Source organism: Bos taurus, chromosome 16 (assembly GCF_002263795.3).
Source record: "Bos taurus isolate L1 Dominette 01449 registration number 42190680 breed Hereford chromosome 16, ARS-UCD2.0, whole genome shotgun sequence".
Classification (NCBI taxonomy): domain Eukaryota; kingdom Metazoa; phylum Chordata; class Mammalia; order Artiodactyla; family Bovidae; genus Bos; species Bos taurus.
Window position 1 is genome coordinate 56545448 of NC_037343.1, and position 16445 is coordinate 56561892.

General features: G+C 46.7%; 1 protein-coding gene across 3 annotated transcripts in view; it reads right to left on the reverse strand.

Moving 5' to 3' along the window:
• The window catches only part of TNR (tenascin R), a 496875-nt gene that overhangs the window by 8728 nt on the left and 471702 nt on the right, over positions 1–16445 (reverse strand). For all 3 annotated transcript variants that reach the window (XM_024976261.1, XM_024976262.1, NM_001205928.3), the window contains 4 exons: positions 12195–12346; positions 10680–10776; positions 5231–5392; positions 795–958 (listed from right to left, as the gene is read on the reverse strand). In XM_024976261.1, coding sequence (XP_024832029.1) covers positions 795–958; positions 5231–5392; positions 10680–10776; positions 12195–12346 — 575 coding nt within the window. The remainder of the gene's footprint in view (positions 1–794; positions 959–5230; positions 5393–10679; positions 10777–12194; positions 12347–16445) is intronic.

Sequence of the window (16445 nt, forward strand, 5' to 3'; positions counted from 1 at the left end):
AGAGATTTTTTTTTTTTTTTTCCTAGCTTTTCTCTTTAGGCATGCTTGTGGTCTGGGCCTATAATAGGAATGTGTAGCAGGTCTTTCCTTATCACTGGCTTTCTGGTTTGGGCTTTCAGGATTTGCATGCACCAGTAAATTTGAATTTCAGATTCCCAACAGTATAGAAGCATTTTGAAGAGCGTAACTGTGTTTGACTGCTCACTCCTGATGGGAGTGTTAAGTGGTTTCCATCTATCACGTGACCAACCATCTTGGTTTGCCCAGGACTAAGGGGTGCCCCTGGCTGCTGGCCTTTCCTGTGCTAAAACCAGAGAGGTCCCAGTTGGTCACCCAATCGCCCGGCCCAGCTGATGGATGTGTAGTCTCCAATGGGGAGACATGGTCTCTTTTACACTGCTATTTCTGCTCTCTCCCTTCCTAGGATACTTCTTTGGATGAAGCCAAGCCGAACCTTCTTTGGATGAAGCTGTCCCTGAACTTGATAAGCTCTTCACGGGATATCCTAGAGGAGGAAATGAAATGGGACTTGACTGGTCATCAAGGTTTCTCTGGGTGAGTTCTAGCTCCCGGATCCGGGTGTGTTCCCCTTTTCTTCCTCTGGCTTTGACTCTGTCCTGTTCTTATCTCAGTGTCTGCATTATTTTCCTCTTTATAATAATCCGTTCTCAACACTCTGAGTGTATCTTTTTAAAAAGGAAATGCAAGGCCCACCTGTGCGCTTAGAACATGAAGCTAAGGCACGTGGGCTGCACGGCTCTGGCTCATCTATGCAGCAGCAGAGTTTCACCCACCTGACTGTGCCTGGACTCGCCGTATTTCCCGTTGAGGTTGGTCCGGTGGCAGTTCTTATACCACCAAGCCCCCTTGTACGACATGGCACAGTTGGTAACTGCTATGTCATTGTCTCTGTCCTCCGTGGAGAATGGGCGGCCCTGATGGTAGCTGAGAGAGTCCCCTGGGAAAAAAACACATGCTTGAAGCTGTCCAATTTGTCATTCTTTCGTCTCAACGTTCTGGACATTTGACCCAGGCCCAACAAACCTGGCTTCTGCTTCAGAGACCTTCCACTTACCTCTCTGTGTCTATTCAGCTTCGGCCTGGCTACACTGAGCTCTTTCTCCACGTACTCCTGGGGTCCCCTACATTGTGCTGCTCTCTCCAACTCAGTTCCTCATTCCCTTGACCTTCTGCTCAGAATGTGTTCACTCAGCTCCCCCTCTCCACCCTTGACTGTTTCCTCCAGGCCAGCACTGGGACACAGGCATGGATGGCTCCTTGTGTCTCAGAGGAGACAGTGATGAGTCATGTTGCCCTGGGTAATCCGGGTCACCACTGTGCAGCCTGGCTTTCCCCATGGCTCATCAGGCCTTGGTCATGTCAATATCTGCTCGTTCAGAACTTGGGTCCACATGTGAAGAAGGACATTACCTAACTAGAGTTTCTGTCTGTAGGAAGCAAGATGATAAGAAAATCCTAATCATATTAGAGGAGAAGTGATTGGGAAAACCAGGGCTGTATCTTGGGGAAAAGCAGACTTGTAAGGGGAGACAAGGTTCTAGATCACTGACTCCAAATATTTGATGGGTTATTTAGTAAACAAACAGAACTCCACCAAACACTCTTTGGAGAAGAATGAAGATCAGTAGGTAGAGACTGTGAAGTTAGAGCTATTGATAAATGGGATAGACTACTTGGAAATATGGGGATATCTCTATTTTTAGAAGCTGGGGGTTTTCTTGTTGGCATATTGTGCAGGCCACACATATGAACTGAGTATTTAAGTAAGGTATTAAATCGTAATTAATTTATAACTATTGGCCAAACCTCTGGCCTCTGGCAGAACTTGTGGTTAGAGATGTTGTGAAGGGGCTCATGCTATTGAATGAGTGTTGTTTAAGATGTTTCCGAGGCCACTTTAAGCCGGGGAAACTCATGGCTCTGATCCTGTGGCTTCCTGAGTCCACACTCACAGTGGCCACTCAATGCCTCCAAGTGCTTCTGGTCACAATTTAATTCTTAGGAGGATGGTCTTTCTTTTATAGGGAAGCCTGGTCCATTCAGGCCAGCTTGGTCCCTAAGTCCATATGTTATTATTTCTATGCCATCGTTTTTATCTCCCTCTCTAAACAAACCAGGCTTTATCTCCACCCAGAGCTAATCCCACCGACCTACAACTCATTCTTTCTCATCTCTTCCAGGTCCTGGAGAAGGCAGAAAGAGTTCTTACTTTTTTTCCTTTTTTCATATAGATACAGATAGAGATAGATATATATTGATATTTTAGCATTTTCATCTCTTCTCACCCTAACTCATACTCAATCCCTGTGTCTTAAAAAATCCTGGCTTAATCCTACTTTCTAGAGACTCTTTTTTTACCATCAGTCCCCTATTTTGTCTCTACCCACGTTTCTATATTCTCATCTTCTGCTTATCTCTCTAACCTAGAAGCTGCCCTCCCTGGGAACTATTCCCTCCTGCTTCCACTTCGGATGTTGCCTGCTGCTGTCTCACATATGATCCTGATGTTGGTCTTTGTCTCCTCCCTAGATCCCGTTCCTAGTTCATAAATCCACCTCATACGTTCAGTCCATCTATTATCTAAGTCTTGGTTTTTCTCTCTCAAACTGCTGTTTGGATTTATGCTTTTCTCTTAACTCCTAAGATCAGCCAAGGCCCTTGTGACCTCCTACCAAGATTAATGCAGCAGCTCCAGCTGGTCTCTGGTCTTCACTCAGGTTTGCTTTATCCTATTTAAGGCTGACACTCGGATCTTCCTAAAACTCCACATCCACTATGTCACTCAGGACCCACCATGGCTCCCCACTGCCCACCGTATTAAGACAGAACTCCTCTGTCCCCTTGGCCTTAAGGCCCTTCAGGGTCTGACTCCACCCTACTCCACCTGCTTCCTTTCTATTCTTTCTGAACTCACACCTTGTCCTGGGCAGCCAGGTCCTCTGCACTTGCCCTCCCTCCACACTAACTGCTCCTTCTGTGATTTTCCCCCAGGATTTTCTTTCCCTGGAATGTTTCTTTCCCCCTGGGATCCCAGCCAAATGCTGCTGCTTTCATGAAGCCTTCTTCAACCTCTAAGACCCCCTTCTCCAAACGCACATTAAACTGGAAGTGAGTACCCTTCATTTTGTGGTGAGTTGCTTCCAAACTGTTTCTTTTTCAGATAAAAGTTTAGTTCTTGCAGAGGTCATGCCTTATGCTCCTTATGAGTCCTCACAATTCACACGATGAACTTTTAGAGGTTGCTCAACAACCTTTTCGCCATAATTTTACTTGTAATGTTCAGCTCCAATTCAATTAAGAGTCCTGGTTAGAGAATTGGATTTTTGCAGGCTCGAGAACAATGGAGATGGGAGAAGGGACCAAACTTGGCATTGAAGGCCACAGAGGCCACTGTTCTAGTGGGGCCAATAAAGATGAGCAACATGCAAGATAAAGGCCAGGGGACTTGGGCAATAGTAAATGCCAGAGACAGGACGGCTCCTCCTCCCTGGAGACCTTCCAGTCTGGAAAGAACCACCATTGTGTGAAGTTGTCCAGAGAAGGGGCCTACATAAGCCTAGCTTCTCATCGTTTGAAGAAGATGAACTGAATATTTGACCTACGAGGTCAGACTGCAATTCATTTTTGATGATTGGCAAAACTGTTGGTGGGACTTGCCTCTGAATCATGAGAGTAGAGCTCAGTCCAACAGCTACGACCTTCACGGGGTCCAGCAGTGAGACAGAGCTACACAGAGGCTGCGGAGGTTGGGCCCAAGTTCAACAGGCAAGAGCACAGCCTGGGGCCACTGAGGAGGAGGGAGGGGGCTCGGTCAGGTGAGGAAGTGGGAGGGCTTGCTTGTCTTTCTGTGGGAGAAATAAGGACGGATTTCTGCAGGCACGATTCTAATCTTAGGGAGTGGTTGGTATCAGGTTATTTCTGAAATGGTTTGGTCTGACATTTTGTGTAATACACTCCATTTCAAACGACTATTTTACATCCAAAGTGTGGGTAAATTGGATCTTTTATTGGGGCACTTCGGGCAGGTCTGATTGCCATGGGGCATGATCTCTCATGTGAACAACAAGGGAAAGCATGTCTTCTCTTTGGAGAAAAGACACCTGGCTGAGCAGAGAAACGGCTGAGCAGATGCAGTCATTGGAGAGGCAACACTTTGATGGTCTTAACTCCAAGAGCCTTGAACATGCTGCTAAATTTATACCCTCGCATTTAGCCATATAATTGGAGTTAATGAAAGGACCAATAACTCCATATACCAAATAGTGGAATATTTGGCAAAACAGGTTTTAGGATATGTACTGGAAGGGAACCTAGGAAATAGATTGGCAGAGCCTAAGAATCAGACTGGGATACGATATCCTGATAAAACTCTTAATGCAACAGAGCTTATAGAGACGCTTGTTGTATTCAGTGGAAGTGTCATAAAATCTACAGAAAACGTGCCTGTATGGGTTCTTGTGGAGGACTGAAAAGACATGTGGCCTGTGGGGGGACATGTAGAGATGTTGTTTGTTCCCTGATGGAGGTGTGATGAAGACTGCTGTTAGAGGAGGGCCAGCTCAGAATGGGGGCATCTGTCTTATTTTCATTAGTTCAAAGATGATTTTCCTAGCTGTCATTGCAGGGGAGATTTCTATCCAGACAATAGATGATTATGCTTTCACTGGATGAGAGCCCATATTGACTAATCTAGACAAGAAAAATAATCCTTCACCCTCGCATGGTACTTTTTTTTAACTTCAAAAAGCACTTTCACTCTATTTATCACATTATTTTTTCTGTCTCCTCTGCGAACTAGGGCAGGCATCGTTATTAAGATTTTCCAGATGAGGAAACTGAAGTCCTTGAGAAAGTGATTGCAGGTCACCTGAGTGGTGAGGAGCTTGCATGCGTGCCAAAGTCCCTTCAGTCATGTCTGACTCTTAGAAACCTTATGGACTGTAACCCGCCAGGTTCCTCTGTCCATGGGATGCTCCAGGCATGAATACTGGAGTGCGTTGTCATGCCCTCCTCCAGGGGACTGTTTCAACCCAGGTGGGGGGCAGCCTGGACCAGAGCCAGCGCTTCCAGCCCTCCACCCTCCTCCTTGGCCAGCAGGGACTTCACCAGCTCTGTGGGTGCTGCTGTCACTGCCCAGTGCAGCTCGGCCTGGAGTGTGGGCCCTACTGCACGTCCACCACCATCGGGGGCTTCTTGGGGGCCAGGGTACCTGCGGTGCCGTTGTAACCTCCTAGGCGGAGTTTGTACAGGCTTCTGTTGTCCTCAACAGAGAACCTGTCATAGGAGGCAAAGGCGGTCTCCTGCCCATCACGCATGTCCACGCGCAGCTCGTAGCGGCCCTGGGACGTGATCCTGTGTATGTTGTCCAGCCCTGTGAAGAAGAGGCAAGAAAGCAGTGAGCCTGGCTGCAGTGGCTTCGGACATGGGTGGCAGAATGCGACTATGGCCTCAAAACAGATGTTCTGGGAAAGAGGAGGAATACTGGGTTGCTTTAGCTTTTAGACCTTCCCAGCTGGTTATCTAACAGACCCTTGTTGTTGTTGTTGAGTTGCTAGGTCATGTCTGACTCTGTGACCCCATGGACTGTAGCCCACCAGGTTCCTCTGTCCACGGGATTTCCCAGGCAAGAATACTGGAATGGGTTGCCATTTTCTACTCCAGGGGATCTTCCCGACCCCAAGATTGAACCTGCGTCTCTCCTGCACTGGCAGGCGGATTCCTTACCACTGAGCCACCAGGGAAGTCCAATCAGACCTTAACAGACCCCAGATTTCCTCCTACAAAAAAGCCACCAAGTTCTGCTGGTGAGTTCCCACTGCAGATCAGCTCAAGGGTCCTGCCATCAAGTACTGACCCAGTAACTGACAAGCTCTGAGCCATAGGATTCCTGGCCTAGGCCTGCCCCCTGCCTCCCCTCCACCTCCCACTCCAAACCACAGTGTGGGTTGAAAATGATGAGCACCATCATGGTGTGACTCCTTTGGTGTGAGTGATAGGAAGCAGGAGGTAGGAGCATTGATCAGGGGAACTCAGAGTGGACCCTCAGGGTCCAGAGGATCTGGACATCCTACCCAATAGCCTGGGAGGGGGTTCCATCCACCTTTAATTACACTGCCTTTCCTGTTCTCTGCCTCAGCCCTCCTGAGGCTCCCATAACTGGGTCAGAGAATATTGTCCCCTGTCTCCTGACGCCAGCTCCTGTCTCTCGGATCTACCTGTTATATCTTTGCACTGCCACCTCTGCACTCATCTATCTGGTCAGTCATGTACCCTCACCCCCCGGCCCACCCTCTTGGCCCTCCCACCACTGTCTCCTTGGCCTCTAAGCTTCCTAGCCTTTGATCTAATAGGTGCAAACCCCAGAAGTCCAGAGTTAGGCAGAGCCCAGATCCTTCTTGGTGGTATTTTCTCATATTTTCTTGTCTCTTTGCTCTGGCTGGCTGTGCTCTGGATCTTTCTGATTCTGACCTCCCTGCCCAGACTTTGAACCGCCCCCACCCCCACATTGCTGGTGATCTTGGAGTCCTCCTGATTTCTACCTGCTTGCTGAACTGGGGTCCTCCTGCTTTGCTGTGACATTTGATATCTATCAGAGTACACCATGATTTAGAACTGCAAATATTGCAGATGGAAGGGAATTTAGAGATTACTTAGGCTAGTCTCTTTGTTTTGTTGAAAACGTGGCTGAAGTCCAGAGAGGTGATATGGCTGATGGAGGGTCACCTGGATCTTTCTGTTTCCCTGTCCTGTTTGAGAGTTAAAGCCTTATGTTAATTATATATTATATGTTATATAACTTTGCTATTTGCCGTTTACTGGGTTACTGGTACCCTACACTTGGCTTGTGATGTGGTGGATCCTGGTGGTGCCCTACCCAGATGCCCTTTAACTGGTCAGTGGACATAACCTCAGCTGCTAACAACTCACAGGTTTATTACCCAAACAGGAGTTGCTTCACTCTGGAAATTACCCTCTCCCTCCCCCATGCCTTGGGGCAGAGCCCCATCAATGCCTGATGTAGGGGGTGGGTAGTCCCAAATTCCAGCCCCCTTGCCCCACTGGGGATCAACTCTGAGGAGCAGTTCATGCTCCAGAGCTTCCTGGGGATCAGACCGATGCTAATCTCCCACCAAGATCACACTGTTAAACTCCTCCCTGCTCTATCCTGTTTTCCCCACCCACTTCTGAGAGCACTTGCCCAATAAATGGCTTGAACAAGAATCCCAGTGTCAGACTTTGCTTCTAGGGAACCCAGCTGACAACGTAAACCGTGGTCAGAGTATTACCCCTCACCTGAGTACTGCTACCAGGCTGTGCTTCTACTTAAGAGCCCTCCCTGGCTCCCTATTACGTATGGCATTAAGTCAAAGCTTCCCTTCCTCACTTGAGGGACTGTAACATTTGTTCAACCCACCTCACCTCATTTCCTTCTTTCCCTGAGCTGCATCTTTGCTCTAGTTGGATGGTTTTTCATTTTCCCGTGTGCTCATGTCAATGGGATCCCTGCCTTCCCTCTTTTCTTATCCCCCTCCCTCCTTCATCCTTTTTACTCATCTCTCAATGCCTTCTGCAGGAAGCTGACTCTTCCTTCTCTGAATATCTGTGGCCTAGCTCATAGATGAGTACAGTGTTTCTGAGTGTGAGAGGGCATCTCTGATGATACGAGAAATAATTGGGGAATGTGCTTAGTCATGTCTGACTCTTTGTGACCCCATGGACTATAGCCCACCAGGTTCCTCTGTCCGTGGGATATTCCTGGAAAGAATACTGGGGTGGGTTGCCATTTCCTCCTCCAGGGGATTTGCCTGATCTAGGGATCGAATCCGTGTCTCCTGAACCCCGTGCATTGGCAGGTGGATTCTTTACCACTGAACCACCCAGGAAGCCATTTTTGGAGTAAGGACTAAATAACTTTAAATGTGTAGGGAGAAAGGTATTTCCAAATTCTGTCTCTTTCTCCGTAGATGGAGGGGAAGCCTTAATCCTGATTCTAACTGTTCCTCTCAGTCTGGATCTAGTACTCTGTGTGTATTCATTGGAAGGACTGATATTGAAGCTGAAGCTCCAATACTTTGGCCACCTGATGTGAAGAGCTGACTCAGTGGAAAAGACCTTGATGCTGGGAAAGATGGAAGGCAGGAGGAGAAGGGGATGACAGAGGATGAGATGGTTGGATGGCATCATCAACTCGATGGACATGAACTTGAGCAGACTCCAGGAGATAGTGAAGGACAGGGGAGCCTGGCGTGCTGCAGTTCATGAAGTTTCGAAGAGTCAAACACGACTTAGCGGCTGAACAGCAGCAACAACAAAAACTTTGTGGTTTAACACTCAACACTTTCTAATCTCCATTTTTAACACCACCAGCACCAGCAACAACTGGCATTTAGTATTTTTGCTGTTTTCATTGCATTTATTTTTAAGATTCCCTTTTATTTATGGCACATGATGACTCGCTTTCTGTTTTTGGCAATGCTGTGACGTTTCTTTCACGAAAGAATAGATTTCATTTATTAAAAGTGATACATAGGGACTTTCCTGGCGGTCCAGTAGTCCAGACCCCAAGCTTCCAATGCAAGGGGCCAGGGTTCAGTCCCTCGCCAGGAAACTGGATCCCACATGCTACAACTAAGGATCCCATGCGCCACACCTGGGACCCAGCACAGCCAAATAAATAATTTTTTAAAAAAGTGATATATAGAAAATTGAAGCGTGCGACAGTTCAGATGTTTCCCAGAAGTGACTGTGGCGTCCAGTGGCTGAGGCTGGGGAAGCATGAGCACTGTCTGCTGTGGGCACATCGATTTCTGTGCTTTACACTTACCTCCCAAGCTGACTGCAAACTCTTAGAAGGCAAGGATACTTTCCTATTCACTTCTCTTTCCTTTTTTACCTTCTATTTTTATTACATTCATCAGCAAATACAGATCTGGGCATCTAGTAGGCATTCAGTAAATTCTTATCAATTGAGTGATTGATTGGTATCTACACTTTAGGTACCTACTATCCTCAGCCACTGTGACAGGTAATGAGGTTGAAAATGAATATGGTTAGGTCCCAGGCCTGAAAGAAGTTTACATAGTATAGTCAAGAGAAACAGAAAGGAAAACAGACCCTGATTTCGGCCACAAAAGAGAGAGACTGCTCCTGCAGGCAAAATTAGAGAAAAATGGTTAGGACAGGTCCTACTGGGGAAGAGGAGGTGAGCTGAGGCTTTGAATATGCAGCGAAGCACAGCAAGGTGTATGGGGGTGGGGAGAGTTGATAGGCAGAGGTCCCTTGCAAAGGAAACAGTGATTCTAAGGCTTTGGAGTCTGGGGAAAGGGAGGGATGAATTGGGAATTGGGAGTTAACAGATATACATTACTATATACAAACACTGTATTGGCTCAAAAGTTTGTTTGGGTTTTTCCATACTACCTTCCACAAAAATCCGAAAAAACATTTTGACCAACCCAATAGATAAACAATAGGACTTACTGTATATAGCACAGGGAACTATATTCAATATCTTATAATAACTGATAATGGAAAAGAATCTGAAAAAGGATATATGTATTTATGTGTGTATGTATAACTGCATCATTTTGCAGTTATACATACTTGAAACTATGCCAATCAACTATGCCAATATGCAACTATACTTGAAACACTGCCAATCAACTATACTTCAATAAGAAAATATTTGGAGTTTGGTGTCAGTTGGAGGGTGCAGGGAAGGGGAATGGGGCTCTTGGTGGTGGGGAGCAGGCCCAAGAGGAGGGCCTTGTACCATAGCTAAGGTGCGGGTGACGGGGACCCATTTAAAAGTTCTACAAATGGGGCTAGCCATTGCTCAGATTTTGCCATGAGGGAGATAGTTCTAGTGGCCATGTAGACAATGGTTGATCCAGGAGGCAGGAAGGCCAGTTACGGGGTTCTGATAGGAACATCCAAGAGAAGGATGGTGAGGCTGAGCGGGAGATAGAGAGGAGACCACAGATATAGAAGACAATTATTGCCTTTCCTTGGCCTCCCTTCATGATCACTGTGAAAATCTAACAGGGAGATGCAGGGAATAATAAATGTACTGCTTTCTGGAACTGGCTCCTCTGCCATCTGCCTGGGTCGGGTTCTGTTTACCTTCTCACATCAGTTCGGTTCTCAATCTACACCTCCCGCTTGTGTTAGACCTCTAGGAAATTGCCGGTCACCTCTAATGTCATTTTCATTTTTTCCTTTTCCATCCCAAGTCAGGTAATAATATTCCTCCAAGGAACAAGGTCTGAGCGACTGTCTCATTTTCCTCCTGGCCTGCAGGCTGGCTGGCTGATGCCTGGCTTCTGAGAGATGACCCGCCAGCCTATTGCTCCCCCTGCCCCCTTCCCCCACCAGGCAGCTCACTCCCTTTGTAAAAGTTGCCTCACGTCAAGACCCATCAGCATAAGAGACTATTAATGAGGATGGGAAGAGACAGAGCAAAGAGGAAAACACCACCACAAGATAAAAACAGATCAATAGTGGAGCCAAACAGAGCAAGAGGTACTGAAAGCAATTCACGAGCTGTCAACTTCTCAACAGACCCAGGGTTTCTGATAATCCCAGATGGACACAGAACAGAGAGAGACGGACAAAAAGCCGGAGTAGCATTCCAAGGGAAACAAAAAAGGAGGCGTTACCCAGCCAAAACTCATCCTCCAGGTTCCCAAAGCCAACACGGTACTCAGCCCATTTCCGGAAAAAATCAGTTTGGCCATTCTGCCGCCTCTGGAATACCTGTGAAGAGAGAGGGGGACAAATGAAAAAAAAATGAGTCAAACTACTGCACCAGAGTTTTATATCTGCAGTGACAGAGACACTCAGGTAAGCACCACTGCAGTAGAGCTCGGTATGTGCACAGCGGTCATGGCAGGAGACGCTCGGAGCCCTTCTCTGAAGCCCAGGGGCCCTTGATGAATAGGCTGGGGTGTGATGTTGACACTAATTTGCACCCCTGCCATGTAGAAAGGATTCAGGATACATATCAAACCCCCGATAGTCAAGGGAAATAGGCTAGGCTCTCAAATTCATCTTTTCACACCGTGGCATGCAGCAGAAAGCATTTTTCACCAAAAGAATGGGACCCATTTCAGATCAGCCAGTAACGTCATCATCTTGTTTCAGGCAAAGCAAGTGTGTATCATTCACTTTCTGAGCTGTTTAAGTGCTAATTTCATTTAACCTCCAATACATCAGCCTCGACTTCAACTTCCGATTATGCTTTAAGAAGAAGGCACATATATGTCAGAAACATAAAAGAAGACATCTCCCAAGAGTTTGACTCCATTCAACAACTATCCATTTGGCACTGTGAAAAATCCAGCATGGTGTGTTGCTGCTGGAAGTGGGATCCTCAGGAGGAAGTGGGGTGAAGGGGTAGGGTTTCCATCTGCAACTGACTCAGCTAATGCTGGGCTGCTTTCGGGCCAGGCTGCCAGAACTCCCCCACCTGCATAGTGGCCTGCAGTGATGTGTGAGGCCATTCGCCAGGCTGCCCATTCTCTTCTCTCTGTACTGCCCTATTGGACATGGGAGGAGCGTGATAGGAAATGGAGTCTCTCTTTTCCCTACCACTTCTGCTCCCTGAAGACTATTGGGGAAGAACCGGAAAGGCCAGGAGAGGATGGAGACAGGGGTGGCCTTTGTACATAGAGGTGGCGATCCACTTTCTGCACCTTAACTGCTCCGCCATATGTGATTCTCCAACAGAAAGATACTGATCACTTCCCCATAGAGACTTCCCTCCTCCTGCGAGGGACTCACCTCCTCTACTCCTTATCATAGATGCAGTTTTCAGCAGGGAAGACCCCTGGGCCTCTCTGAGCTACTTCTCTCTTTTCCTGGCACCCTCCTGCATGAACTATCCCCCCAGAAGGAGCCATTTTCCTGGGTCCCCCTTTCTTGGCTGGACCACTACAGCCTCATATTCTTATTCCTTCCTCTGCCTGTTCAAACCTGTGATAGGGCTGCTGAACAAGGGCCCTGAGGACGATGCAGAGTTATAGAGTGGACCTGTGGGGTGAGGGTGGAGGGGTGGGGAGAGTGGATGAAAAAATGGCCAAAGGATGGTGAAGTATGGATGGATGGGTGCCGAGCCAGGTGGATGGAGGCACCAAGGTCGCTGGCGTGCCTGGAGAACAGCCATAGATACTTACAATCCAACCACCCCCATCGGTGGTCATGTCGCAGTACACCTGTAACTTCTGGCTTAGTTCTCCGTTGAGGAAGATGGTGTAAACCCCGCTCAGAGTGTCTCCGTTCATCAAATGCTGGGCACAGTCTTGAGGATGAGGGAAGACCCGGCCCCCTGCACAGGAAAAGAGGCAGTTTCCATAGTGGGGTAGGGACCTCCCACTATGCATGAGAGCCCCTTGGACTGTAAAACATTTTAGAGAATCTGACAGTACTTCATCAAGAGCGATAAGGAATCCTCAGTGAATCTTCAACTGATGTTGGGTTTATCAGACAGTATACAGCTTTATGGGATCTGAAGACCAAAAAGCTGGGTTCACTGTGTGACTCCCCCACTCCCCCACTTGTTTAGCTTAGGCAAATAGCCTGACTTCCTGGCATCCGTCTTCTCATCAGAAAGATGAGGATAATAAAAATATTCCTCTAGCAAGGGTGAAAGTATGTTAATACAGAGAGTGATGGGTTACTTAGGTGATGATTACAGATACATGGGCCACAATAAATCACCGCAGAGCCCACATCTCAAAAGAATGAGAGGGATTTAAGCATAGCCGTCCACCATTTTCACAGCAACCCATAAGTAATGCCCCAAACAGGCTTAGTATTAGCAAGAAGATGGATATCTATTTCTCATGCAAAATAATTTCCTGATTGGACTAAACAATCAAATGGCCATGTTTTACAGTTCAGTTAAGTTTAAGGAGAGGGCAGAGGAAATAAATTGCTGCTCATCTTTCAGAGAGAACAGCCCAATTTGTAGAACAATATCTAATTAGCTGAAAGAGAAGCTTAAATCATGTGTCTTGAAGAGCTTGGCTTCAGGGCAGATTTTAATGCTCAACAGGCAAGCCAGAAAGCAGAGGTCCCGAGGGAGGAGCTTTACTGGACTGCAGGAGCTTATGGGAGCTAGTTAAAGGCAGAGCTTTCCACGGGAGGAAAAGTGCCTTGGGTACCCTGTAAATATATGATCTCTGGGTTCAATGGAAAGGGTGGTGCGCTGCTGTGGTTCTGCATCCTGCGAACTGTAGCAGAATCATGAAGAGAGGTGAGGTAGGGACCTCATGGGAACCTATAGCGGCCCCTAGTGGCAGAACCGGTGCACTGCAGGTACAACAGAGGGCCACTTGAAGAATCACCCAGTGGGCCGGAGCAAGCAGCAGCACAATGCCAGACAAGGGAGGTAACATAGCAACCTCAACGACGCATCTGTGCTAGTAAGAGCTTCTGGTGGTTTGGTAGGCTTTATGCAAGACCCCTATTGGAGATGTGTTAACTCCTCCTGCATAAGGACTGTGCAGCGTGCTGCCACACCACGGATTAGGTTCCCTTCCATTTAAGGTAGTGTGGAACAAGCCACCACCTGCTTCAGGCATGTTCCGCCAGGGAATACAAAATAGTCCTATAGAACTAGTACTTTACCAAGTGTGCATTTATTTCCATGTAATTCTTGCAAGAAACATGAGAGGAAGACATTGTTATAGGTTGAAGACTTATTTTACAGAGAAGGAAACTAGCTCAGAAAGATCACGTGACTTCCTCCGTTCATTTGAACTTAGGTTTTCAGACTCCAGGTCAAGTGCTCCTTACACTACTAAAATGGGGACTATAACCTATGATACAGTTAACTGGATCTACATCTATTCAGACAGCAAATGATTAACGAACATCATATAGGTCTCCCAGGTGGCACAGTGGTAAAGAATCTGCCTGCCAAGCAGGAGACCCAGGTTCAGTCCCTGGCGGGGAAGATCCCCTGGAGAAAGGGAATGGCAACCCACTCCAGTATTCTTGTCTGGGAAATCCCACGGACAGAAGAACCTGGTGGGCTACAGTCCATGGGGTCGCAAGAGTCGTATGTGACTTAGAAACTAAACCACAACAAATATTTATCTTATAAGCATATAAGGCCCCAAAGATTAAAGTTAGCTCAAAGTTCTTTGTTCACATTAAATATCTTAACCCTCCAAAATGTATTTCCTTGATAGCTATAGAAAAGCTCTCAACTTGCATCTCCAGCCTGTCCAAGAGCTCGTTAGAGTACCTGATCCCACCTGTTCCTAGAGGGTCCAGTTACATTTCAGGGACAAGTGTGAGTAAGCACCTCCCCCCCCCCCTTGCCACCTTGGGAGCACAGTGATTATTTCCTGGCTTCCAGGATATTCTCTAGCTGGTCTTTAGAGCAACTGGCTTGTCTGCCTTCCTTTTTCCTTTATTTTCTCACTGCTTGAGTTTCTCATTTTAGATCAACATAAAACATGCTTGTCTTCAGCTCACTTCTGCCTTATGCACTAATAACCCTTTCCCCTGAATCTGCCTCAGTTCCTTAAAGGGGCCAGAACCCCGCATTTCTTCCCAATACACATATAACTCCAGGCCAAACTTTAGAACAGACAAATAAATGATCATATATAGGCTCCTTCACATTGATAATGTTGATTATTTAATATTTCTGTTTATATCCTTTCAAAAGGCTCAAAGATATTAGTTGTTTTAAAGGTAGAACTACCAAAAACAAATATAGGACAATGAGATAACTTGTTCTGGAGGAGAGAAGCTTTTACATATCTAAAGGCTGTCATATAAAAAAGGGATGCATTTTTATAAAGTCAGAAAACAGGGATAAAATCAAATTAAGAAAAAGTGGGCCTAAGGAGTGTCCTGGGTCAGGAAGATCCCCTGGAGAAGGGATAGGCTACCCACTCCAATATTCTTGGGCTTCCCTTGTGGCTCAGCTGGTAAAGAATCCACCTGTAATGTGGGAGGCCTGGGTTTGATCCCTGAGCTGGGAAGATCCCCTGGAGAGAGGAAAGGCTACCCAATCCAGTATTCTGGCCTGGAAAACTCCATGGGCTGTATAGTCCACGGAGTTGCAAAGAATCAGACATGACTGAGTGACTTTCACTTTTACTTTCAAGGACTGTATAAGTTTGGATGGGATGAAGGTTCCAGACTGCACCCTGGGAGAGGAAGGGGCATGGTCTCCTCCTTCTGGGCCCCCACATTGGACTGGTTAGTGGAGGCGCTCATCAAACATGTGCAGGGCTGATGCATAGTTGCCGGATGCACTTGCCTTACCTTTGACAAACGGCAAGTCCACCAGGTGGCTTAGAGATTCCACTTACTATAATTTAGTCTGTAGCATTAATGGAAAGAATCAAAAGCATTTTGCTTGTACAGACTATCTGGGGCAGCAATATTCACATCTTGGGAGCTTGAAGGAGACATTTACTATGAAACCACTCCTCTTCACCCTACTCCAGCTTTCAAGACTGTCAAAGTTTTACCTCCCGCCACCAGTCCATGATCAAATTATTATTCCTTTTCAGCTGTGGAGAGGAAGCAGACTCATTAATTGTTCCCAAATCAGAGACTATTAAAATTGAGTTCCCTGGGTTTTGCAGCAGATCTGCTTAATCAGAATGCTGGGGCAGGGGTGGGGGGAGGGGGCTGGGTGTCAGGAATCAGTATTAAACCAAAGCTCTTCAGATGAGCCTGAAGACCAGCTGGATTTGAACTCCACAGTTCCTCTAGTATGTTCTCCTCTTCTTAAAGAGTCCAGAGGTAGAATTGGTTAGCTATACTGCGCTCTAAGGGGTGCAATGATCTGCTTTCTCTGTTGAGATCCACATGGCAGAGTGGATAAACACCTCCCCTCTTTCCTTCTTTTCTTTCCCATTTTCTCTTTCCTTCTCTCTCTCTTTCCCAGTGGGCATGTCTTGAGTAGGCTGGTCCCAAGATGTGTAGATTGAGGGAGAGGGATAAGAGACTCTAATTATCCTTGAGTTTAAGCCTTGTGTCCCAGTTTTTACCATTAAATTCTCCTGTGGGGTTATTGGGCCCTGGTTTAGTTAATAATATATAATACACTGGTTCCCAATGTGCTTTGTTCATTGCGTGTACACTGTGGCTTCATATGTTTTTAGGAGATGATCAGGGCATTTTGGGGGCATCCTTAGGTCTCTGGATGTTATACATCTAAAATACCAAAAACTCACCTTTAATCCTAACGTAGATCATCACAGTAGTTTTTCCAAGGCAGAAATTTTAGGATGAAGACCAAACTGAAAGGCTTTCCTTCTTTTCCCCTTCGATACAATTACTAGGACCTGGCCTGACAAAGAGGCTTTTTTTTTTTCCATTTTCTTTCTTTCTTTTTTTTTTTAAAAGCACAGGCTGTTGTGATTACCAAGTTGAGAGGAAAGCAATGCCAAGCG